The sequence below is a fragment of the Rhincodon typus genome, chromosome 8 (genome assembly GCF_021869965.1).
Source record: "Rhincodon typus isolate 14 chromosome 8, sRhiTyp1.1, whole genome shotgun sequence".
In the NCBI taxonomy this organism is placed as follows: Eukaryota; Metazoa; Chordata; class Chondrichthyes; order Orectolobiformes; family Rhincodontidae; genus Rhincodon; species Rhincodon typus.
Window position 1 is genome coordinate 42,566,418 of NC_063339.1, and position 17,200 is coordinate 42,583,617.

A 17,200-nucleotide genomic window follows, 5' to 3' on the forward strand; every position below is an offset into this window, starting at 1 on the left:
ATTTGTTAAATAATAATGGCAAATATAAAAAAAATTATGAATAAAATATTGAAGTGTTTAATAATTTGGTAGGATAAAAAGAAATAAGGTATTTATGGCGTTTTCTGAAAATGCCTGATCACCAGACCAAAAACACTGTTCAATTACAATGTTTAGAGAATTACACCTTCAAATTTGGAGATGGAAGTAAGTGGAAGGGGTGGGGGTCTTGAATGTTGAAAAGTATTAATAAAGGTGGTGTGAAAAAGACCTCAGCCTGGTCTAAACTGTTTTCTGTTGAGATAGAAATGTTTCAGCAGCAACATCTGAGATTATACAGTGTCAACCACATGGTGTTATAAAACCACCAGGGCTTTTATTAACCAAAAGAAGACACAAAGCACTAAGAGAATGACAATGCAATGTCTCCTGCACTATACAATAGCACAGTGAAGCAAAACAGTTGTAGCAAAATTTGAAAAAATGAAGTGAAAAACATTGTATTAACAAAAGTGTAAGCACCAAACTTTTTCTTTATACTTCAAATGTGTAAACAGTTCATCGTTAGCCATACTGACTAGCTGTAAGACGAGGACAAGACATCGGAGATATAAAGTGCAAACTTCAAGTTAACATTCATAGTAGGTTGTACTCCCAGTACAAAACATTGTTAGTGTCTGTATATGGTTTGCACATTTGAAACATAAATAAAAATTAAAGTTTTTAACATTATAAGCTCCAGCCTCAATGTCAGTGTTAACCTCAGTAGCCACAATTGTAAAGAAGTATTTTACATAATATATTATACAATGAATAATGACAAATTGTTAGAGTAGGAAAGGAAAAGGTTTGACTCTAGTCTGAGTACTTTATTTAGAAATAGGTTGTTCGTACTTCCAGTATTCATTGTGGCTTTTAGAAAATAAATAAAAAAACACAAACAAAGCTGTGACTCCCTTTGTTTTCATTGCACTTTAAGCAGCAGTAACAATAGTCTCTCTATACAGTTCTTCCCTTATGCGGAGATTCTCCTGGAAATCGGGTGCTTTCTGATTGGTCTACACCCACAGGTGGTCTCTGTGTGTACAAAAATGATAGGAGGAAAAGAGCGACGTCTAGAGATGACCAATAAGAAGTGTGTGATGTTACTGCAGACCAATACCTGCTTTCTACAAGGCCCTCCCGCAGTTCAAAATCAAGGCGATGTTCTAACTCCACTAACAGAGAAAAATAAAATTATTGTCAATGCTTCAGAATGCAAACAACAATTAAATTATGCATACATAAGTTGTACATTGCATGCTCAGCTAGCTCTCAATTATATGTTTCTGTGCGAAGGGTTTGAAATCAACACAATAAAGACTGACAAGCTGAAAAATTGCATTGTTGACCTCTTTGAGCTGGTTGAACCACTCAGTTCACTAGGAGCCAGAAGAGACAATGGCCTCAGCCAACTTTACATTGACCTTGTGCCAATTTTACCATTAGATGTATTACAAAACTCTCCTCTTTCAGTACCTGCAGGCAACTCGCAACCAGGATATTAATTGTGCCTCTATTTTAAAAACTTTAGACCTGAAAAGCACATTGTATTATCCAAAATTACGGGTGATTCTTCACAGGTTTGGTTCCCTAAAGATAGTCAAGGACCCAAGGCTCACCCTCCATGTCCTGGAGGGGCACATTCAATTAGATTTGGAGAACACTGTTATAGCCATTGGTTCTTGCCCACTACATTCCAGCATCAAATGTTGGAATTCCAGAAGCAGTAGAAGACCAATATTTCAGAATATTTCTTGGGAATCCTTGAAAATTGCCAAGTGCTTAGAAAAAGAAATGTAGCAATTATATTAGTTCATTTCATCAAATATAGTACAAAGTGACAACAGGCAAAGTATTTGAAAATATCATGTACACTTGAACAATTAAAACTTGCATATACTAACCTGTACCATACAAAAGACCAGAATTATTGCGTGACAGCAGCTTTGGACTGTACTGAGCTTCAGTTGTTCTCCTCTCTTCTACAACTGGTTCATCCTTGTATTCCTCAGTGATTGAAGAAGAACGCGTGAATCTTGCAAACAGTATTCCACCAATACCTTTTCCGATGTGTGCAGCTCCTAATAGGAATACAAAACTAAGAATTAAGTAAAAGATAGGAAAATGTCATATTTTGACAAAGATACCTAAAAGCCCACACGCAAGCTTTCACTGACCTTGAGAAACCATGCATACTGAAATGATCAGAAATAATGCTGTTTGTAAAATAATGAGTTGTCAGGCTCAAGGCATTGTTTGGAAGTTCAGATTAAAAAGGCTTCAAATTTGAAGCAACAGATGAGATCAACAGTTACCTCACGATAGTAAATTGAATCATAGATGTACAAGTTAAGAATAGCATGGAAGGCAAAAAAGCATAAACTGACTCCAAGGAGAATCAGTGCAGCCAAAACGTATGAAAGGATTGTTCAGTGGGCATAGACATTATGGTGACAATGGCATGCCTACAGATACTGTTTCTGGGTTATTTGAGATAGTCATTTTGATAAGTGTCTTCAGAGAATCATCAGTACATGAATGTGTTTTTCCTTACTGGAAAAGGGGGAGATATTCTTAAGGATTATTTGGCCAACTGTTGCTTCCACTACTTGTTGTCGCTGGTTTTCAGCCTGGTCATCCTGCTACTCTTGACCCCTTCCCTCTTTCTCATCCTGTTTATGCCCAAGTAGAATTACTTAAAAGGTAATGTTGCAAAGAAAAGCAGAGCACAATCCTTCATATTCTCACTGGGATATGTTGTAGAGATTCCTCTCCACACTGAGTGCCTCAGAGTGAACATCAATGTCATTTGTCTGGACTAAGATCATTCTACTGTTCATTTTATTACTTACGCTTAAGTTAGGATAGGCGGACTGGTTCCCTTCCCTCTTCCATTTGAGTTTGAGATTAAAGGGGAGGTGATATTGCTAATTATAAATATTAAACTGTATATAACTCAGTATCAGAAACCAGTCAGGCAGATTCCTTAAGTTACATAAATAAAGAATTAGATTTATTGCAATAAATGTACTCAAGCAAGGCTGCAAACATTATGAACCAAAGTTTTAAAATGTGCAAACTTAGGACTACACTTAGGGAAAAATAATATACACACCTCCTTCCAAGCCTTTAAAAAATTCTACTGAGTATTATTTTAAAAGCACTTTAACCCAGTAACAGATAAATATACAACAAAAATCATAGATTGTTCAAATTTTGGTCTGCAGCCAAAGTCACTTTTCACTTAAGCTATTGGTACTGGGTTTTTTTCTGGATCTGGCTGAATTCGCTTTTCCTGGAGACAGACTTCTACTTTTAAAATCCTTCTCTTGTGGTGATGTGGTTATTCTGAGTTTTCAACTTGATAAAAGGGATTTCAGAGTAAGAGAGGGGGAAAAGATTGTTACCTGTGGCAGTTTTTCCTCAGACTATGTTCAAATTCAATATATTTTACACCCACAAACCTGGTCACATGACCTGTTTCTGGAAAAAGTGTCACAGACTTGGTGTTTTCGTTCAAGCAGTTTGTGTTATCTGCCAATGGAATATTTTTGTCAGTGTTGCTAACAGTATAACTGGTCTCAAGGAGACATCTAGTGTGCAAAAAGTTGGCTGCATTAATTGTAGCAACAGGCAGGAAACACTGCTTGTTTTGCAATTAAAATTTACTTTATATTGGACCTTTCATTACTTCAGGATGTCTCAAACCAATTAACAGCTTTTGAATGAGTGTAATGATTGCACTAAAAATGGACAATCAATTTCTGACTTCCAAAATCTTTAATACCTACGACGTTTCAGGGATGAAAGCAGTTTTAAGGAAAACACTGACTTCAGAGATCCGCAGTGATTACCTGACCAGATCTAGCTAAGCTCATGAAACCATTAATAAAGAAGACACAGTCAAAACTGAAATTAAAATAACAAACTGACTGAAACCAGTTGCTTGGATCTGCATCTCCTGTTTCATTTTCATATTTTTGAAAGGCTCCCCTGCAGATAATCCAGCTTGTGAAAAAAGGAAGCCAGACACAGGAATATACAAATTAACTATATTTCAAACAGCAGCTTTTGGGAAGAGCAGAGAGAAAGGAAATGGGTTTGTAACAGCTGGCATGCAACAGAAGGTATGCTGTCTCTCCCTGCCTCTCAACAGACAATGCCTGTGATAGAACATATCAGAAAAACATCCATTTATGAGAACTCAAAGATAATTACAAATTTCACAATGATAAGGATACAAGCCATCAATTAAATTAGTGGTCTCTTAATAAACCTAACACCTTGAGGACTCTACGGACATTTTAAAGTGCATATTCCTGATCTTCATTTTTGTACAAGACATTCTCCCCTTTTGAAACATTATACCTGTGTCTGTTTGGTGTTGTGCTTTATTATTTTTCTCGAGGTCAATGAATAAAATTCCTCTTTCTTCCACTAAAGAAAACCTTGTAATTCAAAAACCTTGAACCAGCAAACTGTGTTTTAATTCAAGTGTGCTAAAGCTGCGTGCTGAAAATAATTAAAAATAAAGGGTAAATATTGGCCATCACAACTTGCTCTTTTACTCCACAAGAATCTTGAATGCCTGTCTGAGAAAGCTGATGGGGCTTTGGCTTAAAATCTAATCTAAAAGGCAGCACTTTCAAAAGTATAGCATTTCTTAATCCTGCATTAGAATATTAGGTTGGATTTTTGTACTCAAATTTCTGGAGTGGGATCTGAGATCTCTTGACTATTAGTTGTCTGTTGAGCCACAGCTGGTAGTCAGAAACCAGTTGCTCTTTAAGGGTATTAAAAACTATAACAGCAGAAACAACTTCCATAATTAAATGGAGCACTACTCCAAATTTTTGCACTAAATGATTTCCCTGTAGTTTTGAGGAACCTGCAATTCTATAAAATTGAAATTTACTCTCATGATTGTGCTTAGAGGTTCCCTGAGGCTCTGAAGTAAAGGTTAGCTCGAAGGAACATCCATTGTCACTTACAATGCTGAGATTTCAATCATTTTAGAGATAACTAGATATAGTAAAAAATTAATCAGTCATACAGAAGTCTGATTGTGGTGGTGGTGACCGACAGAAAGGCCTTGTTGCATAGTTCATAAATGAACTTTCTCAATGAGTACAGTGTCTAAAGTCTTTTCTTAAAATTCATTCATGGGAAATAGGTATCACTGGCCAGGCCAACATTTATTCCCAATCCTCAAGTCCACTTGAGAAGGTGGTGAGCTGCCTCCTGGAACTGCTGCAGTCCTTGGGGTGTAGGCGTATCCACGATGTTGTTAGGAAGAAAGGGAATTACAGGATTTTAATCTTATGACAGTGAAGGAGCAGCAGTCAGGACGGTGTGTTTTTTTTAAAAATTGATTTATTACTGTATCATGTACTGAGATACAGTAAAAACACTGTTTTGCAAGCTAAGCGCACATACCATACCTTACATAAGTGCAGCAGACTAAAAATACAGAATGCAGAATATAGTGTTAGCTTGGAAGGCAACTTGCAGGCAGTGACATTTCATGCATCTGCTATGACTGCTCCTCTAGGTGGCAGAGATGATTTTTGTAAGGTACTGCTAAAGTGTTGGGTAAGTTACTACAATGCATTTGGTAGATGGCACAATCTGTGTAGGTGGTGAGGAGAGTGAATGTTGAAGGAGTCAGTTGGGTATCAACAGTGTGGGCGGTTTGGTCCTGGAAAGTGTTGAATCTGTGTGGTGTTGGAGCTGCACCTATCCAGACAATTGGAGAACATTTATCACATTTCTGATTTGTGCCATATAGATGACGGACAGACATTGGGAAACAGGAAGTGAGTTAATCACTGCAGAATTTCCAGCCTCTGACCTGCTCTTGTAGCCACGGCATTTGTATGGATGGTCGAGTTGAGCTTCTGGTCAATGCTAAGCCCCAGGATGTTGATAGTGGGGAATTCAGCAATGGTAATATCATTGAATGTCAAGAGGCAATGGATAGCCTTTCTCTTGTTGGAGACGTCATTACCTGGCACATAATAGGCACAACTGTTGGTTGCCATATATCAGCCTAAGCCTGGGTAATGTCCAGGTCTTGCTGTATGTGGACATGGATTGGCTCTGATATGAGAGGGGTGACAAATTATGCTGAACATTGTACAAACACCAGTGAATAACCTTACTTCTGAATTTATGATCAAGGGGAGGTCATTGATAAATCAGCTGAAGACAGGCTTAGGAAACTACCCTGAGGCACTCCTACAGTCATTAAATTATTGACCTCCAACAACCATAACCATCTTTCTTGTTGCGAGGTACGACTTCAAACACTGGAGAGTTATCTCTCCATTCCCATTAAACACGTTTTGTCAGAGCTCCTTGATGCCACAGAGGGAGAAATGCAGCCTTGAATGTCATGGACAGTCACTCTGACCTCGCCTCCAGAATTCAGCTCTTTTGTCTATGATTGGACTAAGACCGTAATGTGGTCAGGAGCCGAGTTGCCCTGACAGAACCCAAACTGAACACCTATGAGCAGGTCTGTCTTTTCCAAGTGCATCTTGACAATGCTGTTAATAATCACTCATCACTTCACTCACGATTGAGAGTAGACTGCTGGAGTGATAATCAGTCAGGTTGGGTTTGTCCTGCTTTGTGTGGACAGGAAATACCTAGACAATTTTCCACAATGCCAGTGCTGAGCTGCACTGGAACAACTTGGCTAGGAGCATAGCTCATCTGAAGCACAATTCTTCAGTATTATTGCTGGAACATTGTCAGGGCCCATAGCCTTTGCAGTATGCAGTGCCAGCAGCCATTTCATAAAAACATATGGAATGAATTGAATTGGCTGAAGACTGGCACCTGTGATATTGGGGACCTCAGTAAGAGGCCGAGATGGGTCAATCACTGGGCACTTCTGACTGAAGCTGGACGTAAATACCTTGTGTGTTGCACTGATGTGATGTGCTTCCCCAACACGGAGAATGGATTTTTTGTGCTGAAATTTTTGTGCAGTCTCCTCTTGTTAGTTGTTTAGTTGTCCACTGTGATTCAGAACTGGATGTAGCAGGGTGTGATCTGTTGGCTGTGGATCACTTGGCCCTTTATCCTGCACTTTGCTTCCACTTTCTGGCATGCTAGTGGTTCTGTGTTGTAGCTTTACCCAATTCTGCTCCTGGCATGCTCTCCATCACTTTCCATTCAGCCTACAAACGAGTGAAAGCTCAGGAGTATTGGTCTTTATATCATGGTGTGAAGGCACCAGAAAAATGTGCCATAAATACCTCTCGTGTTGCTTGAATAACCTCATACTTCTTCCTTGCTCTTTGCTAACCTCGTCCAAAACAAATATGGAGCTGGATTTTTCTTCCCTGCTAGGGACAGAAGCAGCTGGACAGAACAGGGCTATCTGCCTGTAAGTAGATTAGCCTATTGAAGGCCTTTTAAAGCCCATTAATTAAGGTTGACTGACATTTTTCCAATTGGTCTCCAGGTCCCTGGAACAGTAGCTGCCCAGAGGCTGCCCAATAGTAGACCGAAGAAAGGAAAAGAGACTAGTCTTCAGGCAATCTTAGAGGCTCTCTCTGCATGCCAGATGCAGAAACCACTATGTTCCTCTCCACCCACCTCCACAATGGTGGCCAGGTTGCTGAATCTATTTTTACCTTCAACTTTGCAAACAAAAAAGTGCGCCTTCTTCATCACTTACCTATCGAATGGCAAATACACCCTCTGGGCATTAAATACCTGCTAAGGGGAAAATTACAAGCGTGGTTTCTGATTCCAATTACGGCAGGGTTCAGAAGCCTGAAAGGAAAATCCTGTCCGTGGAGCGGACTGTCCCCCAAGGAAAATCCAGTCAGTTCCCTCCGTTGTTTCACAGATCAAAACATTAACCCCATGGCAAACAAACACAAGTCTTAATGACAAAACTTCTGCAGTTAGAAATATGGTTCAGCAATGTATTTTTAATCATAAAAAAACTTTGTACTTGCAAATACCTTTTAAACAACCTCCACACTGGCAGAGAAACATTTTGTGGTCAAGATAAAGGAAAACCATTAGCATTTTGGCCATTTTTATGATACAAATACATTAAGTACTGATAATAAATGCCTTTTAGGAGCCATAAAATAAATCTGATTTGCTCTATTGCATTCTTGTTATTTAACACATTTAAAAACAGATACATTTTTAATACCTCACCCATTATACTTGCTTTTCCTAGACTGGTTATTGATTCCCCATAGTTTCGTCGAGGTATAACTGGCGAGGTACTTGGACTTGGCATATTTTCCATTTCTGTATGTGAGGTAGATGCTGAGGGAGGCATTGAAGGATTCATCGACTCTTTGGCAGGCTTGATGTAGGTTGGCCTTATGTCATCGTACTTTGTTAAGACAGTTGTGTTGTACCAATGGATTTGGAGGGGTGCAATATTACTGTAATGTTTCAAGATCAGAGGTTCTAGTCGATAGGCCTACAAATGAATTAAGATTTCACACTTGTCAAGTTTCTAACTGTTCATTTTTTGTACTTTGTTTATATTCATTCATGGGATGTGTGCATCGCTGGCTAAGTCAGCATTTATTGCCCATCCCTGATTGCCCAGAGAGCAGTTAAGAGTCAACCACATTGTTGTGGGTCTGGAGTCACACGTAGACCAGACCAGGTAAGAATAACAGATTTCCTTCCCTAAAGGACATTAGTGAACCAGATGGGGTTTTCCTGACAATCGGCAATGGTTTCATGATCATCATTGGACTCTTAATTCCAAATTTTAATTGAATTCAAATTCCACCATCTTCCATGGCGGGATTCAAACCCAGGTCCCCAAAACATTACCTGAGTCTCTGCATTAGTTGTCTAACAATACTACCACTAGGCTACTACCTACCCTATTTTGCCACATTTTAAGTGGTAAGGTATTTCAGAACATCTATTAAATGCTAAACATGAGTTGAGAGACTAATCAAAGCATTAAATATATCACAGAAATCACAAATAAGACGCTGTACTTTTTTTTAGTACCCTGTGGTTGTGTATGCCTTTGAAAGGATGTGAAATACTGGTTAAGACTGAGGAGTGCCATTAGTAGCACCCACTATGACATCAATGCACCAACTTGCAGGTAGAACAGCTTATGTGTCACTCCTTTGACATCCTATCATCTAGTCCTCCTCGATACTTCGGTAATAATAAAAACCGAAAGAACTGCGGATGCTGTAAATCAGGAGCAAAAACAGAAGTTGCTGGAAAAGCTCAGCAGATCTAGCAGCATCTGTGAAGAAAAAGACCAGAACGTTCTGAGGGAGGGTCACCGGACCCGAAACGTTAACTGTTTTTTTCCTTCACAGATGCTGGCAGACCTGCTGAGCTTTTCCAGCAACTTCTGTTTTTGCTTCAGTAATAATGTCTACCATATTGTAACCTTAACTAGTTGCTAACATGCAAAATACTATATCTTGTTAAATACAAGAGACTCTTTTAGTTAGGCCAGGAAATAGTTTTCCTCTACTAGACCAAGCAGGCCTTGTCCATTTTCTACGCTTAAAGAGGATGGTGCCCAAAATCTTTATCAAGAATGGCAGCTCATACAGCACACTGAGCTGGTATGCTTATCCAACACAAGGTATTTGAAATAAGCATTACGTTTTCACTCATCCAATGCCATTATCAATATTCCTAGTTCAAATCCTGAGGCATTTTTGTTTATCTTGTATCTTACAGAAAATAGAATGAGAGCTCCTATCATTTCACTCAGAAACCTTACTGGCAACAAAGGCAGTTCAGTTTATAAAGTAATGTTTAAATCATTGCGCAATCTGGGAAATGGAAGCTGATGCTTTTTTCTTTTAACTAGTTTTCCTATACTAACCAATAGAGAAATGAAATATATTGCATTTTAGGCTCTCTCTTTAATATTGTACATACTCTTGGTACAAATATAGTACAGTTTGAACAAAATAAACCTCTCGTGTGTTTTCATTCTAAACAGAAAAGTGCCAGTATGATATTCATTTAGTTTAAATTTATCCATTTCATAGTCCACCACAATTGCATTGGACAAGATTTACATAGACTATGAACTCAATATGAAGCTAGGGTGAAACACCAATGTACAATCCGCAATTGATTGTTTCAGTTTCAAATAGTGTCATATACCTCACGGTTATTCAAGTCTTCTCTAATCCCTTTTACCTAATGTGTGTATGATATTGTGAAAGTCTAAGAGAAAGTTGTTTAAACTGTGGATTGGGAACAAGAACACAAAAAAAATGTAAAATAAATGCAGTTTTAGAGTTTACAGTTATGATTATTTCATAGTTCAAGAGATCACAAACACTGTCAATGGTCATTACATGTAGAATGAGAACTTACTACAGGGTCTGTCGGATGAAATATATTGTACAATCGGCCACAGATACTTTTCGGTAGAATGTGATCCTGATTACCAGTATGCTGCGGACGTATGCCACGCAATGCTAGGAAAACTGCTAGAGGGGATCCCATGCAGAAGAAGTTTTCAACCTGAAATAAAATTAATTTAATTTTCACTTTGACAAATATTGTTGAAAATAAATGGCTCAAAACAAAAACGCAGAAACATCTAATCTATTAGGAATTCACAACCAGAAAATAGTGATCACAATGATCACCAACATTCTGGACTACAATGAAAATTCAGCTGTTATTTTCAACATTGGAATGGATACTTTTTTAAAATTGATACTGCATATGCATAAATAAAGTCTCAAATTTTAATAAATACAAGAAGCCAAATGCATTTTTATGAATCCACTATAATGAATGAGTTGCGCTGTCCAACAAGTGGAAGGAGCTCATGATCTTCTTTGTCATTAAGGTAGAGGTCGCCGGTTCTGTTTCTTTCCCTTATACACCAAGGTAAGCCTTGGCCAAAGCTCCCCCTTACCCTATCCATAATTATGAGTCTTTGGTTGATGGCTTGAAGCAGGCCAATAACTGGAATCATACCAGTGGCTAAAATATCAATGTACAAGAAATAATCTGAATTCCATGAATTGCTATGATCTACATAAAGCACCACTGCAGATAGTGTGAACCTTGAGAATAAAAACAATTTAGAGCACATGATGTCTATGGCTGTTATCAGATAATGCAAAATTCACTCCACCAAGTTGCTGCCATCTTATTTGGTAGATGCACTGTTTGGTTCATCCTCATTCACTGGTTGCTTCTAATGATTTGCTACTGGTAGTAGTGTCATCTTAGGTTGGGCAAGGGAACGTCCATGTTATAGACAATTTACTCCTATCTACCACTTTCAACTCAACTGAGTTGAAATTATAGCTTGTTTTTGACAACATAAGCCATTAAAAAGCATGTACTGGTAAAACAAAGACACTGCACCAGTCACCAAAAGTACAATGTTGTTGAGAACAATATCTCTAAATTCTCATGTGAATTTAAATAACTTAGTCCTTTTTTTGTTAGCAAGAGACAGAAGTCTTACCTCAATGAATTTCAGTTACATAAAATTTTAAATTGCTGGTAATGAAACTATATCTAAACTTACCTTAAATTTCAAAGCAGGTAATCTGAATGGAGCTGATGCTTTCACTTGAAGTAACTGGTGTTCTAATTTTTTTAATCTGCGAAACAAAATTTAAATATCAATGGACACCCATATAAAAGGGTGCTGTAATTTTTTTCATAAAAACCAAATTTATAAAAGCACCTCTAATTTTCAACTGCATTTTTACTACCTGTTGTCAACTGCAGTGTTACAAGCAATATTCACAGTTCAATACTTAATTATATCTCTATCCTAACCAAGGGGATATCCCAGCTGGTTAAGAAAATTAAGATAGATATGCACGTGCCCATAAACTGCTACTCATCATATCCTTAAGGCAACTTTTGGATAAAATCTAGACTCATGCATGCTGACTGATATGCTCTGCAATGATATGGTAAGTTTGCAATAACAGACCACCCACATGACTTGCAAAGCAAGAAAAGTAAAAATCCGAAATGCACATCACTCTGGAGCACTTCAATCTGTAAATGCACCTTGTAAATGCAGACTCCAGGCCATTGATAAGAAACATCTGAGATCAATTGCCATGAGTGAGGTATATGGTACGGAGACCTAAATAATTACAGCAAATGAGGGAAGAACTGTCACTGATCATTTTTCCAGATAAACTGTCACTGATCACCTTTCCAGATAAAGTGTGACTCTGTGTTGCCTATTACAGAGTTGTGGCATAGGACTAGATAATTATTTCAATATAAATCTAACTATAACAAATCTAGCTGCAAAGCAAGACTCAGGATGTATATACAGGGAAGGACAAGTAAGGAAAACGAGTGTGGAGGAAGATAAAGTCAGGTGGGGGAAAGGAGACAGAGCGAGCGAGAGACACACAAAAGAGAGAGAGAGACAGACAGACAAAGAGAACAATGGAAGAGAAGAAAGATTGCTGATGACTGCAACAATTCAGGAAGAGAGTAGTGCCATGATAACATTACAAAACGTGTCATCTTATTTTGCTTCAAGAGAATCCCACAAAACATAATGAGCCATACACCCTATTGCACCTGAGCCTGCATTCTTAAAAAAAGTACTTAATCCTATTTTGTAGTCTTTTCCATATTCTTTCTTTAAAAATCTGTTCATTGTGTCTAAGTGCACAAGGTCATCTTTTGTTATCTATACTTAATTGCCTTTAACTGAGCCACATTTATGAACCTCTATAGTCCACATGGTATAGATACAGAACATCACAGCTTGGGAGAGAGTTCCAGGGATTTGACCTAGTGATAAGTGAAGGAATGGCAATATATTTCCAATTTGAGAACCTGCAGGTGGTTGCGTTCCCATGCATCTGTTGCCCTGTCTTTCTACACAGTACAGGTTTATGAAAAGGTGCTGTCAAGGGAGACCTCGGCAGTCACGTTTGTGCACCTTGTAAGTGATCCATATCGTTGCCTTGTGCAGCAGATGGGAAGGGAATGAATATTTAAGGTGATGGATATAGCGCTGAACAAGCAGGCTGCTTTAGCTTGGATGGTATTACTCATCATGACTATTTCTGGGGCTGCACTGAGCTACATAATTAAAAGTATTTCAACACACTGGCACCTGGCTTGTAGACGATGGGAAGCGTTTGGGAAAACCAGGAAAAGACTTATTTGATATAGAATGTCCAGTCTCCAAACCCCAGATTTCTCACTACAAGCCTTATTCTAGCGCCCCCAAAAAAAATCCATTCAGCTTTACTCATTATTTGCTATTGTAGTGTTTGCAATGACATCAATCAGCTGGATCCATAGAATGAGTTGCCTGATTGGGGCTGTTAATCCGGTCCAATCAGGGAGCTCTGGCTGGCAAGATAAAAAGAGACGTGTCAGAGATTCTGACACTCTGGGTGCAGACTCTAATGAGGCTGTGCCAGAGCGATGGACTTTCCATGTGTAAACAAAGGGTGACGGGACACCAGCCTTTGTGGAGTTATTTCACCCAACTCTCAGCCAATTTTGTATCCACTTTGCTACTGTTCCTTTTATTCCATGCCCTGTAATTTTCTTCAATATATTGGCACACAATAGACTTGGACACCTTCAAACCTCTCTGCTGTATCTTCAAAAAACTCTAGCAAGTTACTTAGACATGACTGCCTCTTAACAAATCCATGCTGATTCTTCTGAAATCAATCCATATGACTAACAATTCTATCCCAAATAGTTCCACAAGTTTCTCCACCACTGAAATTAAACTGACTAGCCTGTAATTATAACCATTTTTGAACGAGGGAGTAATGCTTTGCAAAAAAACCAAAGAACCGTGGATGCTAGAAATCAGGAACAAAAACAAATTGCTGGAAAACTTGGCAGGTCTGGCAGCATCTGTGGAGAGAAATCAGAGTTAACGTTTCGCATCCCATGAACCTACTTCAGAACAGGCTTTGCAATTCTCCAATCCGTAAGACCATTAGAGTTAGGAGCAGAAATAGGCTATTCGATCCATCAATTCTGCTCTGCCATTCAGTGAGATTATGGCTGACCTGATAACCCTCAACTCCACTTTCCTGCTTTTGCCTCAGATCCCATGATTCCCTTACTAAAATAAAGTATCTGTCTCAGCCTTGAATCTACTTAATAACTCACTCTTCACAGCCTCTGCAGTAAAGAATTCCACAAGTTCATTATTCTCAGAAGAGACTCCCCTCTTCATCTCAGTCTTAAATGGGTGACCCCATACTCAAGATTATGTTCTCTGACCTATCATCGCCCACAAGGTGAAATAGCCTCTCCGTATCCAGCCTGTCAAGTCTAAGAATCTTATTTGCTCCTCCAGCACCACCCTCAAATCCAAGTAATATCCAATATCTTTGGACACATCTCAGTCACGTCCAGTGCCTTATGACCTTTAAATAACAACAGCCTATTCAATACCTATCAATTTTAAAACCCTCTAGTGAGAGGGGTTCCTCCTCTGTCACCATGAACTGGGCAGCATCTGAGTTGTAGTTAAAGACAGAGGCAAAATATTCATTTAGCACCTCAACTATGCCACTTGACTCCAGTGTAAATACACTTTTTTAGTCTTTGATTGTCTCTAAGCTTCCTCTTCCTGCTCAGACATTAATATATTGAGTTCTATGGTCTCTTTTCCCTTCTGCAGTCTAAATCTACACATTTTTTGGAAATCTGATCATCTTTACTACATTTCCGTTAAGCCAACAAACGAGAGCCCTTTTTCCATGATGCAACACAAATCAAAAATAAAAAACTACCATTGCAAAAATCTGAACTGACTCATTAGTAATACGATGTATGTTCAGTAATTTAAGTCGCTAACATTGAAAACAGCACGGGTTTAGCATACTATCACGTATTAATCTTTACCGTTCCTTAGTCTTGAGAATCTCATCCAGAAGCTCACGCTCCTCAAAACTCATGGAATTCTCAGTTAGCTCTTCTTCCTCTTGGACCATTTTGTCATAAAATCGCACTGGATACCAACCAGTCATAATATCATATGTGATGACACAGCCCAACGAATGGGCTACTATCGAAACCTTCCCACCTTGGATTTCAAAATCTGGGTTCCGAGAACAGAAAAGTGCATATAACCGATTTAACTCCTGCTGAAGGCCTTTCACAATCTGAAGAAAGAAAAATTTAAAAACATAATAATCTGCCTAGCTTTCACTACAATACTGTTCATATAAGGCTGGAATGAAACAAAAAATTGCCACGTGATGAATGCAACTATAACTCTGAATTAACACATTTAAACCAGTCAAGGAGAGAGATTCAACTGTGGTTTTAAGTGCCTGAAGCAAAACGTTTTGCAGCGCTACGATAAAAGGCCAGGGGAATGGAATTTGTGGAGTCATTCTGCAGGACTCATAAGGAAACTGAAATTTCATAATTAGTTTAGTTATAATCAGACAAAGTACACTAACCTAATATCAGATTATTCTGCTTAACTGCAGCTAATATAGATTTTAGTATTTTAATATCACATGACCTTGCTCAGCTTTACTTGGCATAAAACACATTGTTGGATTTTGAACAGAATGAAGGTAATGCACTAGTGTGTTTCAAAGTTACAGTCCAAACACCAGATTTCCCTATTTAGCACATTTCCATTTTGCAGGGCTATATCTTCATGGTTTAATATGTTGAGGTAACACCTTCCCAATGATATTAAAATGTTGGCATGCCATGGTGATAGGCAAGGAAGGAATTACTGCAGGAAGAGATAATATAGAACTAGCTGAGGTCTACACTAGTTTTGTTTTAATTAGCAGTATTTTAGAAGAGAAGCAATGCAATCTGACCAAATACAAGTTCTGTATTAGAGCTAATTTGTAACGTTTAGAAGTTTGTAACATGTATAAGCCATCAGAACCTTATTCAAGACTATATATTGACTGAATGTATAAGGATATTTCATTACTTCACACTTTATACAGAAACCGTGTAGCAATTTGTTTATTGTAGTTTTGTGTGATCTTCTACATTAATATCATAATGTTCTGAAGGTATAAACAGCTTTGCCACTATACCCGTTGTCTCGAAAAAGCTCATTCCATGCATCCATAACCAAAGAGTCAAAAACATCAGCTGACAGCCACAAAAGAACAAGCAGCCAGTGATGAGTGTTTGAGTTCACGAGTGACTCTTGCCAAATAAGTGAAAATTGAGATAATGAGCTCAGTATCATGGGGACTTGAGAGCATACATCTCTCTTTACAAAACAAATGGGCTTTTCTTAGCCATAAAGCAAAAACAAATGGGCTTTTCTTAGCTATAAAAGTAAGAATATCAGGCCATGAAGAGGGGGCATGATCCACAGATAACTGGCTCCTTAAGGAAACCTGTCAGGACATAGTGGGAGGTGACACTAACCAATGCACATCACCCTGAAGAGTCAGTGATTAATCTCACACCTCTCAAACTGATTAGAAATAGGCCTAAGCATTTCAGAATGTAAGGAAATAATTGATAATGCGGTGACATTGTAGCCCAAGTACCAGCTTTCAGTGAGTAAGGGGCACATCAAGTTTGTGCAGCTTGCTGTCCAGTTGAAAGTAGAAGGTTCCAAAGAAGATGTGGTGACCCTGTGCCCTAAGCTGAACTGCAAAGCAGAAGCTGCAGCATGCCTGTAGAGTTGCTGCCTTCCTTTGGTCAGTATCTCTTTAAAACTTAAGTAATGTCTCCTGAGTTACCTCACCAGACTTTCTGAAGAAGGGTCTAGGCCCGAAACGTCAGCCTTCCTGCTCCTCTGATGCTGCTTGGCCTGCTGTGTTCATCCAGCTCTACACCTTGTTATCTACCTCCTTTGCCTGAATGGTGAAAGTCTCAAATGAACGAATAACTAGTGGGGCAGGAGTTTAAATTATATCCTAACACTTACAAAACCAGCGCAAACATGGGTCTTTGCTGTTGAGATTAACCGATGGCAGGACAGGCCCACACAAAATGTCCAGCCTGGCAGCTTTTCCTCGGTAAAAACCAAAAGAACTGCGGATGCTGTAAATCAGGAACAAAAACAAAGTTGCTGGAAAAGCTCAGCAGGTCTGGCAGCATCTGTGGAGGAGAAAACAGAGTTAACGTTTCGGGTCCGGTGACCCTTCCTCGGAACTGATGGCGGCTGGGAAAACGTCAGTTTATATGCAGAAAATAGGGAGGTGGGTGG

At 38.7% G+C, this 17,200-nt stretch overlaps 1 protein-coding gene across 1 annotated transcript in view; it reads right to left on the reverse strand.

The window, feature by feature from the left end:
* Positions 1 to 319: 319 nt before the first annotated feature.
* Positions 320 to 17,200, reverse strand: part of LOC109919087 (phospholipase DDHD1) — a 74,459-nt gene continuing 57,578 nt past the window's right edge. The window contains exons 7-12 of the mRNA XM_048600246.1: positions 14,899 to 15,158; positions 11,561 to 11,636; positions 10,384 to 10,533; positions 8,209 to 8,482; positions 1,926 to 2,102; positions 320 to 1,196 (exon numbers count right to left, since the gene is read on the reverse strand). Coding sequence (XP_048456203.1) covers positions 979 to 1,196; positions 1,926 to 2,102; positions 8,209 to 8,482; positions 10,384 to 10,533; positions 11,561 to 11,636; positions 14,899 to 15,158 — 1,155 coding nt within the window. The 3' untranslated portion in view covers positions 320 to 978. The remainder of the gene's footprint in view (positions 1,197 to 1,925; positions 2,103 to 8,208; positions 8,483 to 10,383; positions 10,534 to 11,560; positions 11,637 to 14,898; positions 15,159 to 17,200) is intronic.